The 15,901-nt window shown below is 65.5% G+C and overlaps 1 protein-coding gene across 3 annotated transcripts in view; it reads right to left on the bottom strand.

The window, feature by feature from the left end:
* Positions 1–15,078, bottom strand: part of TTYH3 (tweety family member 3) — a 28,241-nt gene extending 13,163 nt beyond the window's left edge. For 2 of the 3 annotated variants that reach the window (XM_032604220.1, XM_032604221.1), the window contains exon 1: positions 14,779–15,045. In XM_032604220.1, the coding sequence (XP_032460111.1) occupies positions 14,779–14,901 (123 nt within the window). In that variant the 5' untranslated portion in view covers positions 14,902–15,045. Of the gene's footprint in view, positions 1–14,778 lie in introns of all 3 variants that reach the window. The other variant, XM_032604219.1, reaches the window with a different exon arrangement.
* Between the last annotated feature and the right edge of the window lie 823 nt (positions 15,079–15,901).

Genomic DNA, 15,901 nt, shown 5'->3' with positions numbered 1-15,901 from the left:
CCAGCCCTGGGGATAGAGGCTCCCAGCACCTGGGTGATGTGCCTGTGGTCACCCAGACTCAGGACCCGAGACTCGGGACCCCTGACTCATGTCTTCACTCCTAGACACCAAGACTCTAAGCCCCACTTGGAGGGCCCAGGTGGGCAAAACCATGGGATCCCCTCTCCTAACCCTGCCCAGGCCCTGTGTGCTCCCCATGGGAGCCCACCACCTCCTGGGCCCCAGAGCCCAAGGCACATCTCTTTGAACAGGGATTCTGGCCCAGGCGCTGTGAGGAGGTGCTGGCGGGGGACCCTGGGCAGGGCCAGCACAGTTGCTAACTGGCCACGTGGCCAGGGAAGGCCCTTACTCTCCCTGAGCCTCAGTTTCTCTTTTGTAAACAGGGGGTGATGCTGCCTCCCCACAAGAGGTAGGCACAGAGTCTCAGGGAAGGCCACCCACACCCGCTGCAGGGCCCTGGGTGTGGGGCCATCAGCACCGTCACCATCCTCACCCTGAGTGCTGAGACTACTCTGGGTCTGACCGCCTCTGTGAGCCCCTGAGCCTCGGGCAGCCTGAAGGGCCAGCACGCTCCAACCACATCCCAGGAGGCACCGGGGGACGAGGAAGTGCCCCCCAGCACCCTTCTGTCACTGAGGCCAGCGTCCCCCACGGAAAGCAGCTGACTGGATCCAGCGGTGACACGCGCTGCGGGCTCAGTCCTGGGCTGGGGCCTCAGGTGGACAGAGTAACAGGGACACAGCCCAGAGCCTTCATCTGTCACAAAAGGCACCAGCCCGGCCTGGCCTGGGCACCACGCTCTTCAGTTTTCCTGGCCCAGTGCTTCACCACCACTTCACCAGTTAAAAAACCAGCCTCAGAGGAGGTAAGGAGGAAGAACCCATGTGCCCACATCACAGCCTTTCTGCCCACACGTGCTTTGCTGGGTTGAGAGTGGTAGCTGACGCAGGGCTGCAGGGCAGCAGGCTAGCCCTGACCATGTACACCTCATGGGGGGGTCCAAGTAAGTACCGCAGAGAGGTGCCCGCCCCGCGGTGGTGCGACCATGGACACCCCTTAGCTGCCCCTGCCGGCACTACTACAGAGACAAGCAGACCTCAGGGGGACCTGGAAACACCCTCTTCGCGTCCTGACACTCAGCGATGTGGCCGTGAGCCTAGGGAGCCACCGGGGGGTGGAACGCCCAGGCCCGCCTGCCCCCTGCGGGGCCCCCTCGGGACCAGAGGCTCAGCCACAGAGGCACTGGGACCGCGGGATCACAGCCCTGGTGCCCAGCGGCTGTATCCCAGGAGCCAACTGCCAGGCGGCAGATGCAGGACGGTACCCCCTGCCCTCCCAGCAGCCAGCCTGCCCAGCCCTCCATCCCTGATGACCCCCACACCCGAGGCAGGGCTCTCCCACCTTCCCCCTGACCGGGGCCTGCACCTCCAGCCACGATCCAAAGCCACGCGGGTGCCCTGGGAGCCAACGTGCTGTTTGGAGGCTGGGCCTCTGCCCTCCTGCGTGAGGCCCAGCGTGGGGCCCCCTCTCGGGAAAGGCCGGGGCACCGCCACGAGGCTGCAGCACAGGCAGGAGGGTCTGACAGGACCTGGCCACCCTGGCCCACCAGCTGGGTGGGGGAAGGGAGGGGGCCCAGGGTGCTGGCTCCAGAGCACACCTTGTCAAGGTCCCAGGGTGCTCGCATCACAGAGGGGACCCCGAGGCCAGTGGCGGGGGGAGAGAGGTTGTCCAAGGTCACACAGGGACACCAGCCAGGCCACAGCAGGGGGTCTCCGGTGGAAATCAAGGGCCGTCACAGGGACAGGCGCCAGTCATGGGGGAGGGGACTCACCTCAGGGGCCTAGTGTCAGCCACAAACCCCGCCCCACCCCACAGCACACAGCAGGGTGCGAGGAACAGCACCGCCTAGTGGGCTCCGCCTTCACACGCACGAGCTGGAGACCAAGCACAGCGGCCGCAGGCCCTGCCGCCCCCGCCTGCGGGCTGCTCCCCTAAATCCTCAGTCGGACCACGCCACACGCCTGCCTAGACATCTCCACCAGCAACGAGCCCCATTCACCAGCCTGGCCCCCGCCAGCCCCAGCTCGGCCGAGCGCTGGCAGCGACCGCTGCCCCTCCTGCCGCAGCCGGAGCCCGCCTACCACCCCCCACCTCGCGCCACCTCCTCTCCTGCCGGATCCCCTCACCCGCCACCACGTGCGGAACACAGCGTGCGTGGAGCTGATGCTGAAATCAGTGCATCTACGTGCACCCCCTCAAGGAAACCCCTCTTGGAGTGAGGAAGCCGGGGAATCGGGCCCAGGGCAGGCGGCACCCCCTCTGGGGCCCTGAGTCCACCCAGCCTGGCAGCGCACGAGGCCAGGGCTCACACGGTCATCGGGGCTTGCCAAAGAACTCGCGGGCCTAGACCACCGCCCGGGTGGCGCCAGGACCCCCACTCCCGTTCGCCAGATGAGAAAACTAAGGTAAGATAAGCGTCACTGGCCAAGCAGGATCCTAGCGCCTGGGGCAAGGCCGGGGTGGGGCACAGCTGGGCTCACCGCTTGTCTGGGAAACGTGTCAGGTGCCAGGGCCTGGCAGGCGCCCGACAGGCAGAGCCCCCGTCCTCGGGGCTGCCGGGCTGCTGCAGGAGGCTGGGGCTGGGGCCTGCTGGACGGGAGCCGGGCCATGAAAAACAGAACAAGCAGAACAGGCAGGAGTAGCAGGGCGAGTCTGCAAGGGCGCATCATCATCCAGCAGGTCGGGGAAGAGCCCTCTGGGCAGAGGCCACCACAGCTGACACTGCCCAGAAGGCGCCGTGCCAGGCCTGGGCACCCGGGAGGCGCACTTGGATCTCCTACAGCTTTGATTTCGTTTGTTTTTTGTTGTTGGGTTCTTTTTTTTTTCTTTTTTCCTTTTTTGGTTATCTTTTTTTTTTTTTTTCCCCTAAACCACGAACCACACTACCTTTATAATTAAAACACGAACCCAGAAACCTGTCAGTAGCTCTTTTCAGCCAGCCGTGGGAGGCCCCTGGCCTGCTCCCAGCTCTGCCACGTGAGAGCCAGTGCGGCTCCCGCAGGCCCTGCTTCCTCTTCTGGGAATGTGACATTTCCCAGTCCCTCCCAGCTGTCACGTGGGAGAAGGGCCGGCTTATGGCGATGCTGCAGTCCCTGCTGGTGCCCAGTCCCCCGGGAGCAGAGGTCGAGGGGAGGGACACCCCGGGTGTCACCACCAGGAGGCAGCCTGCTGCTGGACAGAGGTGTGAGGGAGTGGCTCCTGCCCAGCCCAGAGGGGCGGCTAGTCTTGAGGGGAACCAGGGGGCTGGGGTTCGAACGCTGCTTTGCCTGGTTCTAGAATGTGACCGTGGGTCAGTGTCCCCGTGCCTCAGTTTCCCCGCGTATAGAACAGGGACAGTGGCGTCACTCCCTTACCTAGCAGGGCTGCTGTGAGATGAAATGAGCTAACGCCCATAAAGACTTAGAACAGTGCCTCCGTGGGGAGCCCTCGGGGTACTGCTCCCAGGCCAGCTCTACCCATGCAGCCACGTGGGCTGGGGTAAGGGAGCCGCTGTCCCAGCTGCTGGGGGGGAGTCCGGGCCACTCGGGGACAAAGTGGGCGTGTGCACGTTCACGCCCACCCACGCGTATTCATGACCACACGTGTTCACATGCTCACTCACACCCACACACGTGAAGCTGCCGCCCGAGCTCCCAGCAGCAGTGCCAACAGCAGCCTGTGTCTGCGAGCGCTGTGGTCCTGGGGGGGCAGGCGGGGAGGGGTTCCCGAGCACCTGGGCATCGGACCCCTGCCAGCGACGGGGAGCCGAGAGAGGCCTCACGCACAGGCACAGCCACCTGCCTGGGGGCCCTAAGAGTCACAGCCCTGGGGGAGGAGCCTCCTGTTCCACCCCTGCCTCACGGGCCGAACGAGTGACAGGCAGGGGCAAGGCAGGCCCAGCGCCGGGGAGCCCTGGGGTCCAGGGCCTTGAGGGTGAGAGTGTGTCCCGGGGCTCCAGGAGGGGTACCTGAGGGCAGGAGAGTGACTTCCAGAGGCTTCCCTGAAGGCAAGGACAGGCAGAGACCCAGGTGCTATATGTCACCCCTTTAGCCCAACACACAGGAAGCCAGGCGTCCGGGCAGCTGGGGTTCCGCCCCCTCCCCTCCTGTGCTGTCTGCCCAGCTCCAGAAAGCCCTTCCTGACCGTGATGACAGGGCCCTATTGCCACCCTTTAAGCGCCGGGTCTGTCTGCCCACACCTCCCCTAGGGGGCGTTGGAAAGGCCTCGCTGAGCTCACCAATTTAGCCGGGGTGGTGCCCCCCCTGGCCCTGAGGCCTGGCCCACAGTGGACACTCAGAAACACGGGGCCCCTGCCCCCACCCCAAGCTCTGACAGGCTGGGGCAGCTTTCTCTCTGGCAGGACGGCTTTCTCCTGGACGAGGCCAGCGTTAAACCTGGACCCCACTGGGCTGCTCGTGGGCCCCTGGCACAGCCCAGGGAGGCAGGCTGCGGGGCCTCCACCAGGACAGCCTCACTCAGCCCTGTGGGGAGGTGACAGCGCCCTCTTCCTGGATGACACAGGGCCCCAGCCCACTGCTGCAGAGCAGCAGAGCCCACGTGGGTGCCGGAGCCGGGCCTGGGGCGCACGGCAGTGGGCAGCTGCTTCCTCCCGCCCAGGGGCCGGGGGGCCTGACCCCTGCCCTCGTCCAGAGAACAGCCTTCCCCTGGCGTTCCCGTGGCGGCCCCGCCTTCCCTTTCAACAGCCTGGCGTCCCCTCTGAATGGGAAATGTTTGATCAGCATCTGGGCTCTGACCAAATGGAATTTTCCGTCTGTGATGGAAGTGATGTCAGCACTCAGTCAGGCGAGACAAGGCGCTGGGGCCCGTATCCTGACCGCGGGCCACAGCGCTGGCCGCCCGCCACCTGAGCGCGCCTCAAGCACTGCGCTGTGAGGACTTGGCGCGGACACACGTGCACGGGGCTGGGGGCCCGTCCACCCACCCCTCCCGGCCCTACAGCTGCTGTTTCTCAGCCCCAGCCCACCCCACCGGTCCCAAGGCCCTGCAGCCCCGGCCGTGGAATGTATCCACCAAGGAGGCCCCTGCCCGGCCCTGTGTCCAGGCGCTCCCCCCAGGCCCTAAGGCCCCCACAGTCCCCACCGGCTCTGAAAACACCTGATGAGCCACAGCTCAGGGTCTGAAGCCTCACTCCGTCCCATTTCAGGCCCAGGCCCAAATCTGAGGCCTATCAGGGGACCTGACAAGTCCCTGGCCTCCAGCGGGTCCTCCCAGCGCCGGCGAGGGGACGAGGGACAGGGGCCCGAGGGCAGAGGTGGTCTCTGTGTGAGCCTCAGCGGGCTCCCTGTGCAGGCGGGTGGTCCCAGCAGGGTGGGCGGATCCCCAGCTCAGCCTCAGACTTGCTGGCAGTCCAGCTACAAGGGGGCTATCCAGCCGGCCCTGTAAGGGGAGGGCCGTGGTGTGTCACCAAATCTTACTAATAAAAGCCCGTGCGGCAGAGGCTGAGCCCCATCGCAGCCGGGAGGCCACAGCGTGAGAGCGCACAAGGCTGGAGGCCTGTCCCCACCACGACCTGCTGCGGCCCCCCCCCCCCCCCCGCACCCGCTCTGCCCCTTTGGCACAGCCCAGATGTGGGCTGTCAGCGCACGGGTATCCGCACCAGGAGGCCCCAGGCCACCAGGCCGGCAGGGCCACGCGTGACCCTGGGGCAGCACCTCCACGTGTCACCTGCACAGGCAGCTCAGCTAGGCGTCCTGGCAGCACGTGGCACGGAAGCCTGCGAGGGAGCACGCCACACGCGGGGAGCACATCAGAAGCATGGACACACTGCCTGCTGAACACGCACCCCTGCCGGCAGAGCCGCTGCCGTGCCATCAGCAACTGACCCCGAGAGCTGGCCTGTCCACTCGGCCACTCTGCAGGCCACCAAAGCCGGCGGCCAGGCTGGGGAGACGCCGCCCCACCGGGAGACCCTCACGGAGGTTCTGACGGGAAGTGTGGGCCCATGGCTGCCCCAAGCACAGCGCCAGAGGCCGCTTCCCCGCCACCCTGCCGTCCCAGTGGCGGGGCCTCCTTGTGGGAAATCACGTGCACCCAGGCGCCGGTGCTGGCAGGGAGACTTGGGACCGGCAGTCCAGGGGTGACTTGGGTAGGCTCCAGGAGATCGGGCTCTTCCTTCAGGTCATGTGCTAGTGGGGTGGGGTCGGGATCCCAGCCCGGGGGCGTGACCGCAGCCTGAGGTCCCACCGCTGCCGGGCGGATGAGAGGGACTCGGGAGGGCTGTGTGCCTGCCAGAGCGGGAGCCCCTGGAGAAGGGCTGACCCCCTCCCCCTGTACCAACTCTCCGGGGGAGGTGGCCTGGCCAGCTGGTAAACAGCAAGCTCCAAAGAGGAGGCAAGTCCAAATTCCACCAGGGACCTGGGACCTCACCGGCCCGCACTCCCGTGTCCTCCTGTCGGTCACACCAGCCTCACCACGCACAGGGCCTCAGGAGCTGGCCCGACCGAGGACCACTACACACAGGGTGTCCATACTCAGCGCCAGGCCTGGCCCTGGGGACGGGGCATGGGACCCGCAGACACAGCTCCTGGTGGGTTGGCATCTCCCAAGACCCCAGCAGTGCAGGCCTGGAAGCACAAACTGTGGGAACCAGGGAGATCGGGGGAGGGGTGCAGGAGCTTCCGGGGGTGCCCTAAACTGCCATTACAGGGTCAGCGGGTGCCAGCAGGGCACGGTGAGGTGTGGGGTGAGCACTCCCAGAGAGGGACAGTGTGAGTGAGGGCCCAGCACCAGGTCCAGGCTGCAGACCTGCGTCCTGGGAGGCCCTGGCAGCTGTGACCAAGGCAGCGGAGCGGGGATGGAGTGGGAAGGGGGAGCCATGGACCCCTCCAGTGCCTCTGGGGCTTGTCCACCTCAGCCCTGGGGCTGCCAAAGGCCCTTCTCCAGAGGAAGAGACCAGGTCAGGGTGTCCAGGAGGCTGGCAGCGTCCCACACCCCAAGGCACCCTCTAGGAACCCAGAGATGTCCTGGCTGGAGCCCTGGGCCTGGGAGAGGAAAGGGGAGGGGCACCAGGCTGAGCTGCTGCCACAGCTCCTACGTCTGGGGTCTCCCACTGGGAAGGACGCACCCCACATGGCACTGCCCCCTCCCCTAGCGCTGGCCCTCTGCCTCAGCACCCACTGTAGCCAAGCTACACACACGGCCTTGTTGGTCCCCAGACCACCCAGGGCAGGGGTGGCACCCATCCCCCAGGCCAGGGGTGGCACCCATCCTCCAGGGCAGGGGTGGCACCCATCCTCCAGGCCAGGGGCCTGGGGCCAGCAGGGACACCCAGGGCCCCCACGCTTGAGTAATGGAGACAGGGTGTGGGCCAGCACAGGCCTCCTGAGGAAAGTTCCAGAAGAGGCCCCCTCCCCCCCGGGCCAGGCTGGCTGGGTGCTGAGGGCCGTGGAGCTGAGCCGGGTGTGCAGCCCTTTGCTCCCCAGCCCGAACACACTTGGCTGTGGCTCCCAGATGCCGGCCAGAAATTAAAAACAGATTTTCCACCGAGCCAGGCTTGGGTTTCACAAATTCCATGATGGTGAGCTCGTGGCCATGCCTGGAGAAAGCACAGCCAGTGGCCAGCATGCAGCAGCCCGGGAGGGGTCCAGCTCTCTGGCCGAGTCCCCTCACCCTGAAGTCCTAGGTCCAGGCCACCAGGCTTCACAGACACACTCCAGCTGCACCTCCATCCTCACGGGCACACACCACCCTGCCCCGCCAGGAATGACCGGGACACAGGCCCAGCGAGGCGGGACTTGGGTGAAGCCCCAGAGAGAAGCTCTGGTCGGTCATCCCCCAGGCTCAGCACTCCTGCTGCCCTCCAGGCCTGTGGGCCACGTGGAAGGACACCGAGGCCCCGCTCTCCCACTGCCCACGCCCCGCCTGCTGGCGGAGGGAAGACACCAGAGAACACGGCGCCGGCGCGGCCCTCGAAGCTGCGAGCGTGTCTATTTCGGTCCGATGCCCTAACACGTCTCCCAGCATGACACCCAGAAAACTCCTCTGCTCTTCACCACCCCGTCTGCAAGCGCCTCTCCACCCGCCACTCCTGGGGGCGCACGCGACAGGCCTCAGATGTAGCCAGGAGCTACCAGACGGGCGGTCACGTCATCATCCAGACCAGAGCCCAGCCCAGGGCTCGTCTCCACCCTGGGGCACAGCCCAACCCGACTCGGGGGTCAGCAGTCTGAAGGGCCTCCTCACAACGGTCAGGAACCCAGCCCAGGGTGCACGGGGCCAGGGCAGGGGAGCGGGGGAGCCGGGCAGAGTGGCACCACGCCTGGCGCTCTTCTCAGAGGCAGAAGCAAGGGGCCACTCAGGCTTGTTTGGGCAGCCCGGCCTCACCCCATGCCCTCGGCCAACACAGGACACGCCTGGCCCTAGAGGGTGGTGCGGACAAAACCGAGCACCCTTGGCACACCTACCGTTCAGAGCCCACCCGCCCCTCTGAGGGGACCCAGCCTCAGCCAGCCACCTCCCAGGAGGGGGAGGGGCGCACCCAGCGGGGGCTGCAGCCTGCGTGTGTGCACAAGCCCAGCGGCACATGAAGAGCCCAGGCCCTGAGTGGGGGGCAGTGTGAAGGGAGGCAGCGCCCCCCGGAAGCCTGCCCAGCCCACGTGCAGACCCTGGCAGCCCTCAAATCCACCAGGCCCAGCCCAGGAAGTCACTCTCCCCTGGCCCTGCTCCCTGAGGGCACACCGGACGCCTGCCCCGACTTTGGACAAGAACCCGAGCAGTGTCAGGGCCAGCTGGCACCAGGCGCAGGCCCTGTCCTGCCCCTGACACCGGACTGGAGGCCTGGAGGCCCACTGCAGCCTCCAACAGCCCCGTCCGTGGCACGAAGGGCACCCGCTGCCTCGGCAGATGTCAGCGGTGCATGGGCCCCTCGGGAGTCCAGCAGGGCAGGCGCAGATCCAGTTCTGGGGCATCTGCATCCCCTCTGCAGCAGGGACGCCGGGGCAGGCCTGGGACCCTAGCCACGGGTGTCCTCTGCAAAGTACCTCCCACCTCTGGCAGCGTGTGGCTCCCTGCTCTGGGCGACAGGGCCTGGTGTGTGCCATGCAGCAACCCGACCGTGGGTCTGGGTCCTCACCCTCCCCAAGACCCTGGGAAGCCCCTGAGAGCCGCCTGGGGGCCATGTGTGTGTCCCGGCCCAGCACAGGGCTTAGGGTGGGCTCCCCGCAGATCCAAGGAGGCAGCAATGGGCACAGCCAGGCGCTCCTGGGTCCTGCTGCACCCGCCCTCTGTCACGTGCCCCAGTTCCTCGGGGGCCACGTGGGGCACTTTCTCTCTCTGTGATCCAGTCCCTGGGCTGCAGATTCGGCTCTTCCTCTCCAGCCAAGGACTCAGCAGAGCTGCCTTGGCCAGTGGGGGTCTGGTCCCAACACCCTCTGAGCCTTCCTGGACTAGCTCCTGCTGGGGGGACCAGACTCGGAAAGCGCACAGGGGCTGTGGCCGCAGGCAGGGCAGCGCTGGGCTGGAGCTGGAGCCTGTCCGTGTCTCCCAGCCCACTGATGCTGGCTGGCCAGGGGCCTCAGTTTCACTTCTGTAGTGTTACTGTTTGGCTTCCCAGAAACAAACAGCTTACTAAACAAACGCCATGAGCCTCTTCGGTAGAGAAGCTGTAACTTGGGGGTCAGAGACACAGAGCACCCAGCCCAGAGCCTGACCAAGAGCCCCTGGTCAGAGCCAAAACAGGCGCCCTCCAAGCTGTTCTGTCCCCCAGGCAGGGCAGTGCAGTGCTGGGGACAGAGCTGGTCACCGCATCTTCAGACCCGAGAAAACCAGGAGCCCCAGAAAGGCCCAAAGATGGGGCCTGGCGGCGCAGAGCCCACACCAGCGCCAGGCAAGAGTCTGGCCCCAACACCTACCTCTCAGCGGCTGTAGACCTGGTGGCAGAGGCAGCCAGCAGCCTCACCTCCCAGCCAAAGGGCCACGTGACAGTCGGTTCTCCCCAGCGCCGGGGCACTGGCTCAGAGCGAAACAAAGTTGATTTCGCCTAGCAGGGGCTTCCCTGCCCCCCCCCCCCCCAATGCATAGGCCCTGCACCCTCACAGCTGCTGTCCATGCAGGGCGTGCTCTAGAAGCTTCCACGCAGCCCCTCGGTGTGCTGTTACGTTTGGCACGTTTCTGTCACTTGCAGCCTCAGAATCCTGGTGTCGCGGGATGCTGGGCAAGCACCAAGAGCCATGGACCAAGGACATGGTCCAAAAGACATGATGTTTAAAAGCCGGTGACAAATTCTAGTCTTAGGTGGCACCCCTCCCCAGGTATAAGCGCATGGACAGACTCCAGCTAGAGGGACTTTTTTTTCCTGTCTCCACACTCTTTCCTATTTTCCAAGTGTTCCATGAATGTGTCTTACTTTCATAAACAAGAAGAGAGGCGATAAATGCTGTTTTTAACCAGAGTGAATTTCCTCCTGATTGTGGAGATGGTGCCAACGGAGCCAGTCTCATTCACAGGCACACGCTGACCCTGCTTGAGTCACAGCATTAAACCAGGGTGCTGTGGTCTCTGCTAGGAGACTACTGGCTCCTGTGGGTCCTGCCTAAGTGGCCTTCCAGGCTGGCCTCACACAACCCCGGGCACAGAGCACTCACCAGCTCTGAGGCAGCACGTTCAGATCAGAGGGACTCCCTTATCTTGGGCTGAGGCCCAGGCTTCTCTCTGCCTCAGGGCCTTTGCACGGGCAGTTCCCAACGCCTAGAACTCTCTCCCCCAAGGTCTCTGCACAGCCACCTCGGTCTTATCTTTAGGGTCTCGATGGGAACATTCAAAGCACTCAGGGCCCCACACACTGGGCCGGCGTGGAAGGTGAGCTGCTATGCCCACTGCACGCCAAGCTCCAGGCAGGTCCTCGCCTTCTGGTCGTTCAGAGCCTGGCTCACCGCCTCCATGGCAGGCAAGGTAGCGCCTCCTACAGGAAGCCTTCCCTGACTGTTGGACTTCCGCAGGCCTAGCCCTGACCCGATCGCAGCACCACCACACCAGCCTGTACTGTCCTCCAGCTCACAGCTTCCAGTCTCCCCTTAACTGGGGGAGACAGTGAGTGACAACGAGAGGGACTGAGGGCAGACAGTGAGTGTGACCTCGGCCTCAGGACACCAGGGGTGTGGGAGGCCTGGGAGTGGGGAGTCGGGAAGGGCTGGTAGGAGTTAAGGGGGCAGATCCCCAAGGTGAAGCCCAGAGAGGTGGATGGACCCACCCAAGGTCACACAGGCGGGAAGCTACAGAACTCGAGCCCAGGCTGGGCACCCCGCAGCCAGGCACCCGCACGCCGGTCTGCAGAGAGGGCTCTGAGACTCTCCCCCCACCCGCCGCCTGCAGCCATGACAGCCCTGACCTTCACCACGGAGGACAGACTGGCCTCAAGCCACATCAGGTCACAGGCTACGCAACCACCGGGGAGTCTCCTCCCTGTTCTGGGCCTGCGACCCCTCCCCTGTAAAACGAGCATCCCGCCCATCAGCTGCCCCAGGTTTGGGGAGCTCCTGGCATGCTGGGAACAGCCCAGTCCCAGGGGAGCCAGACCGGCAGCCAAGCAGGCAGGTGCGGGGGTGGGGCGGCACACAGCAGACCCCAGAAGCCTTCTGCCCCTTCCAGCACCTGCCAGCCCGCACATCCCGTCAGGCCCCACAGAACGCGCAGCAGCACCGTCCTGCAGTCTGTCCGCTCAGCGAACAGCATGGGCCCCCAAGAGACAGGAGTCGTGGCCAGGGAGCCCCTCCTCTCCAGGGTGGAGGCCTCAGGAATTCGGGGCCAAGAGAAATCACAAGCCTTTAGGATGCAAAACCCGATCCCTGCTCTTGCAGAGGCTCCAGGCCCCTAGCACAGGGCCAGCCAGGGCTCTGAGAGCCTGCAGAACGGCCTCCCTCAGCACCTAATCCCTCAGTCGTCACATCCCCTGCAGGGGGCCAGCCATCGGGGACTCAGGAAGCCCCTGTCCCCCAAGGCTGACTCTGGCTCCTAGGGGGGCAGGGGCAAGGGGCCTGAAGCAGGATTCCGGCCCTACCACCCACTCCCTATGTGATTCTCAGCCAATCTCCTCTTTAAGCCTCAGTTTGCTAATCTGTACAATGGAGACGACTGTCCTCATCTCCCAGATTTGAGTGAGAAAAGGCTAGCGATAGCTCCAAACAGCACCCCCAAACAGGGTCTGGCCCATGGGGTTTCCAGTGGGTTTCACCGGGCTCCCAGCAGTGGATGGTGTGGGCAGGAAAGAGCGAAGGTTAACAGCTGGTCTCCCCAGGCCATACCACCCCTCTACTCCTGTACCAGGGCCCCTGCTTCCTCTGGGCGGCCTGGGAAGCAGAAGCCCCTCCCCGGCTGGGCCCAGCCCACACGTGGGGCGAAGACTGCCAGGCCCCTGCAGCCCAGGTGGGTGCGAGACACAGACAGGCTCCCAGGCCAAGAGGGGTGCCCCAAGTCAGGAGGACACGGGGCCCACCACCCACCAGCGGGATGAGGGCGGCCATGCCCCCACAGCTAGGAATGCTCCCCCAGGGGAGGCAGGAAGAGGCCCTAGGCCAGGGCCCACGCCAAACCATCGCCCACCCACCCAGAAAGGGAGCTCTTCAGGCTGCACACCCAACACAGAGCAGGAGCGCGGGGCCCTCACTTCCCGACCCGCCCTGCAAAGACGGCGCACCGGCCCAGATTCAGGAATGAGGCAGTGAAGGCTCAGAGAGGTCAAGTGCCTGCCCAAAAGCACCAGCACAGGAGGGTAGAGGCAGGACGACTCCCAGGTCCTCCCTGGTCCAGCTAGCTCCACAGCCCCGAGCCAGCAGCGAGGTGGCGGGGGACGGAGCCAGGCTGCTTTCCACACCGTGAATTATTCAGCAGCTAATTCTGCTCCGCGGGGAGAGGAGGAGAGAGTGAGTCAGAACCTCCCCCGCGGCAGAAACCAGGGCCCTCTCAGGAGCAAAGGGCCCTGCGGGAGGCTGGGCTGAGCGGAGAGGGGCCTGGCCACCACTCCCGACGCCTCCACGGGCTGCAGGCATCGGCCCCTCGCTCACTTCCCACCACATGTCCGGGCGCCTCGGAGGGCAGGAGGGATGGTAGCCAGTTCAACCGTGGTGGGCAGCATGGGCAGGTGGCAGCCCACGGGCCAGCAGGAAAGCCCCACGTGGGCCACAGACACCCCGGGTACCCCTGGAGCTTCAGAACTGACAAGTGGCAGAGAACTTGCTAAAGTAAAGTACACTGTCCTGTCCTGTGGAAGCAGAGCCCCGGGGACAGGTGTGGCAGAGCCACCCCAGGTGAAGTTCGTGGAGTGCACGGAGAAGCGGTGTTGCCCTCACACTGGTCAGCCCCCCAGGGCTGGGCTTCTAGAGCACGGGGGTCCGGTTTTATAAGAATCCTGCTGTCCCTGGGTGTGCGTGGGCCAATCCCTAGCCCCCTTTCTAGTCTGCTTAGAGACAGATCAGCAGGGCTGGGGGACCGGGCACCACGTGAGCACTGAGGCTGGGGCGGCAGGCTCCCCTGCAGAGCTGGGGTGCTTCCGGTTCTCCACCTCTGGACAAGGGAGACCAAAGAGGAAAGAGCTCTGAACTGGAGAGGGGTGACACGGTCCACGGATATCGGACTCCCAGGCCATCTTATGAGCAAAGTCGTTCCCACCCCACCCTGGGGCTCTGCATTCATCACCAAAGAGGAACTCAGAGGTGTTCTGGGTGACCAGGCACCCCAGTCACTGGGTGTGTGGAATCCGGATCCCCAGGCAGGAAGGAAATGTCCACAGCCAGGTGCCCTGCCCTGCACTCAAACAGCAGTGGCTCAGTGGCAGGGGTGGCTCTTGGGCTTGACATGACCCCAGACCTAGGGCTCCACTGGTACAGCCTGGTTACTCGGGGAGAGGGCTGCGAAGGGTCCGTGCCACTCCCCAGCTCTGCCCAGGCGCAGCCCCTTTTCCAGCCTTCCAGACTGAGGCCAATCTGGCGTCCCTGTGGCCAGGCCTCCCTCCCTCAGGGCTACAGGCAGCCGGGTCTCTGGGCAGGCACCGTGTGTACATCCCACAGCTTGGCCGCCCAGCACGGGGTCATTACCAGCCAGGGAGGGCTGGCACCTACCCAGACCACTCACCCACCAAAAGCTTGGCAGTGAGTGGGATTCCCCAGCTGGGGGTGAGGGGTAAGGAATCCCCACCTGGCTTCACCCAGTGTTCCCAGGCATCGGCTGTGGTCTCAGGGCCCTGGGTCCTCTGGGTAGGGAGCTCTGCCTGGCAACACCCCCAGGCCGCCCCTGGTCAGGAGCCTTAGCAGGCACTGACAGCTGGCAGAGGGGTCTCCGTGGAGGGCAAGGAGGCAGCTCCTCCCAACCCCAGAAAGGAGGCTCTTAGTGGCTCCAGAAGAGAAGGCTAGAATCAGCAGGGCTGTGGACCCTCCATGGGGAACTGTGTGTGTGGCGGGGGTCCTTAGACTCTCAAGCAGGGGAGACCTGTGACCCAGGAGGAGGCTCTCCAGAAGAACGGGTGCTATGACCCACGAGAAGGAGTGGGCCATAATCCTCCATGGGGGGTGGGGAGCCTTTAGACCCTCAAGGAGGAGGGGACCATGACCCTCGGGGAGTGGGGCTCAGGACCCACGGAGGAGGAGGAGGCCGTGACCGTCGGTGGGGGATAGGGAGTCTTTAGACCTTGCAGAAAGAGGGAGCCGTGACCCTGGGAAGGGGGAATCGTGACCCGCAGGGAGGGGGGCCGTGACCCGAGATCTGACCTCCGACCCAGGGGGCCCGCGTCACCTGCTGGTAGTCGGTGTCCTCGGGCCGGAACTGGCTGCTGGTGGTCTCCCAGTGCAGGTTGAAGTGGGGCAGCCGGTGCAGGAGGCTCACCCACCAGGGCGCCGCGTAGCTGACCCCGGCCATGGCGGGCCGGCGGCTAGAGCGCGCGGCCGCCGCGGGGCTCCCTGGCTGGCCTGGGGCGCAGGGATCAGGGGCCCGCCGACCCCGGCCTGGCCTCCCGCATCGCCCGCGCGCTCCTGGGTCCGGCCCGGCCCGGCTCGGCCCGGCTCGGCCCGGCTCGGCCCGGCTCGGCTGCGCTCGGCTCCGGTCGGCCGCCCGCGCCCGCCGCCTCTTTGTTCGCCGCCGCTGCCGCCGCCGCCACCGCCTCCGCGCGCCCCCGCCCACCGCCCGCCGCCCGGCCCCCGCGCCGCCATTGGCCGGTCGCCCGCCGGCCCCCCCACCCGCCCCCCCCCCCCCCCGACCCGGGCGCCCCGCCCCTCCCTGCTCCCGCCCTGCCATTGGCACGCTGGACGAGGCTCCGCCCACTAGGGGCCCCTTCCCCAGGCCGAGGGGCGCCTGGCGGGGAAGTCGTTGAGGACCCGCAATCCCGGCAGCGGGCTCTCCGTCCGCTGCACGTGGAGCTGCGCTTCACCCGGGCGCTCGCTCGTTGGTTGGACCATTGCACGTTCACTGAGCTTCTGCAGGGACTGCCTGGAGGGGCTGGGCTGGCTCCTCAGCAAGCAGCCGTGGCTCACACGCAGACTGCGGCGCCGGGCAAGGGACCCAGTGGCCTGTCTGTAAAATTCGGATGATTTGGAGGCAAAGCCTGGCTTGGTGACCTAGAGCTGTGTGATCTTGGGCAAGTCACTTAACCTCTCTGTGCACCAATGTCCTCGTCTGTAAATAGGGAATACAATGACATTAAAATGCTCAGAGCATCAGAGTGTGACCCCGTCCCAGTAAATGGCCGGGGTGAGGGGTGGGCGTAAACTCAGTTCCTACCGGGGCTTCCCTTTGGGGAAGGTTGGGTCTTATATCAAGACCTAGAAGAAAGACAGTGCCCTGTCCTGGCCTGCTTGAGCCTAGAAATTCAGGCAGCTGCCAGGGAGGGCTGAGTATGGACCTGGAAGCCACACAGCCACAC

This window comes from Phocoena sinus, chromosome 15, assembly GCF_008692025.1.
Source record: "Phocoena sinus isolate mPhoSin1 chromosome 15, mPhoSin1.pri, whole genome shotgun sequence".
Classification (NCBI taxonomy): domain Eukaryota; kingdom Metazoa; phylum Chordata; class Mammalia; order Artiodactyla; family Phocoenidae; genus Phocoena; species Phocoena sinus.
Note: the sequence above shows the minus strand (reverse complement) of the source record. Positions and strands in the feature narration are given on the sequence as shown.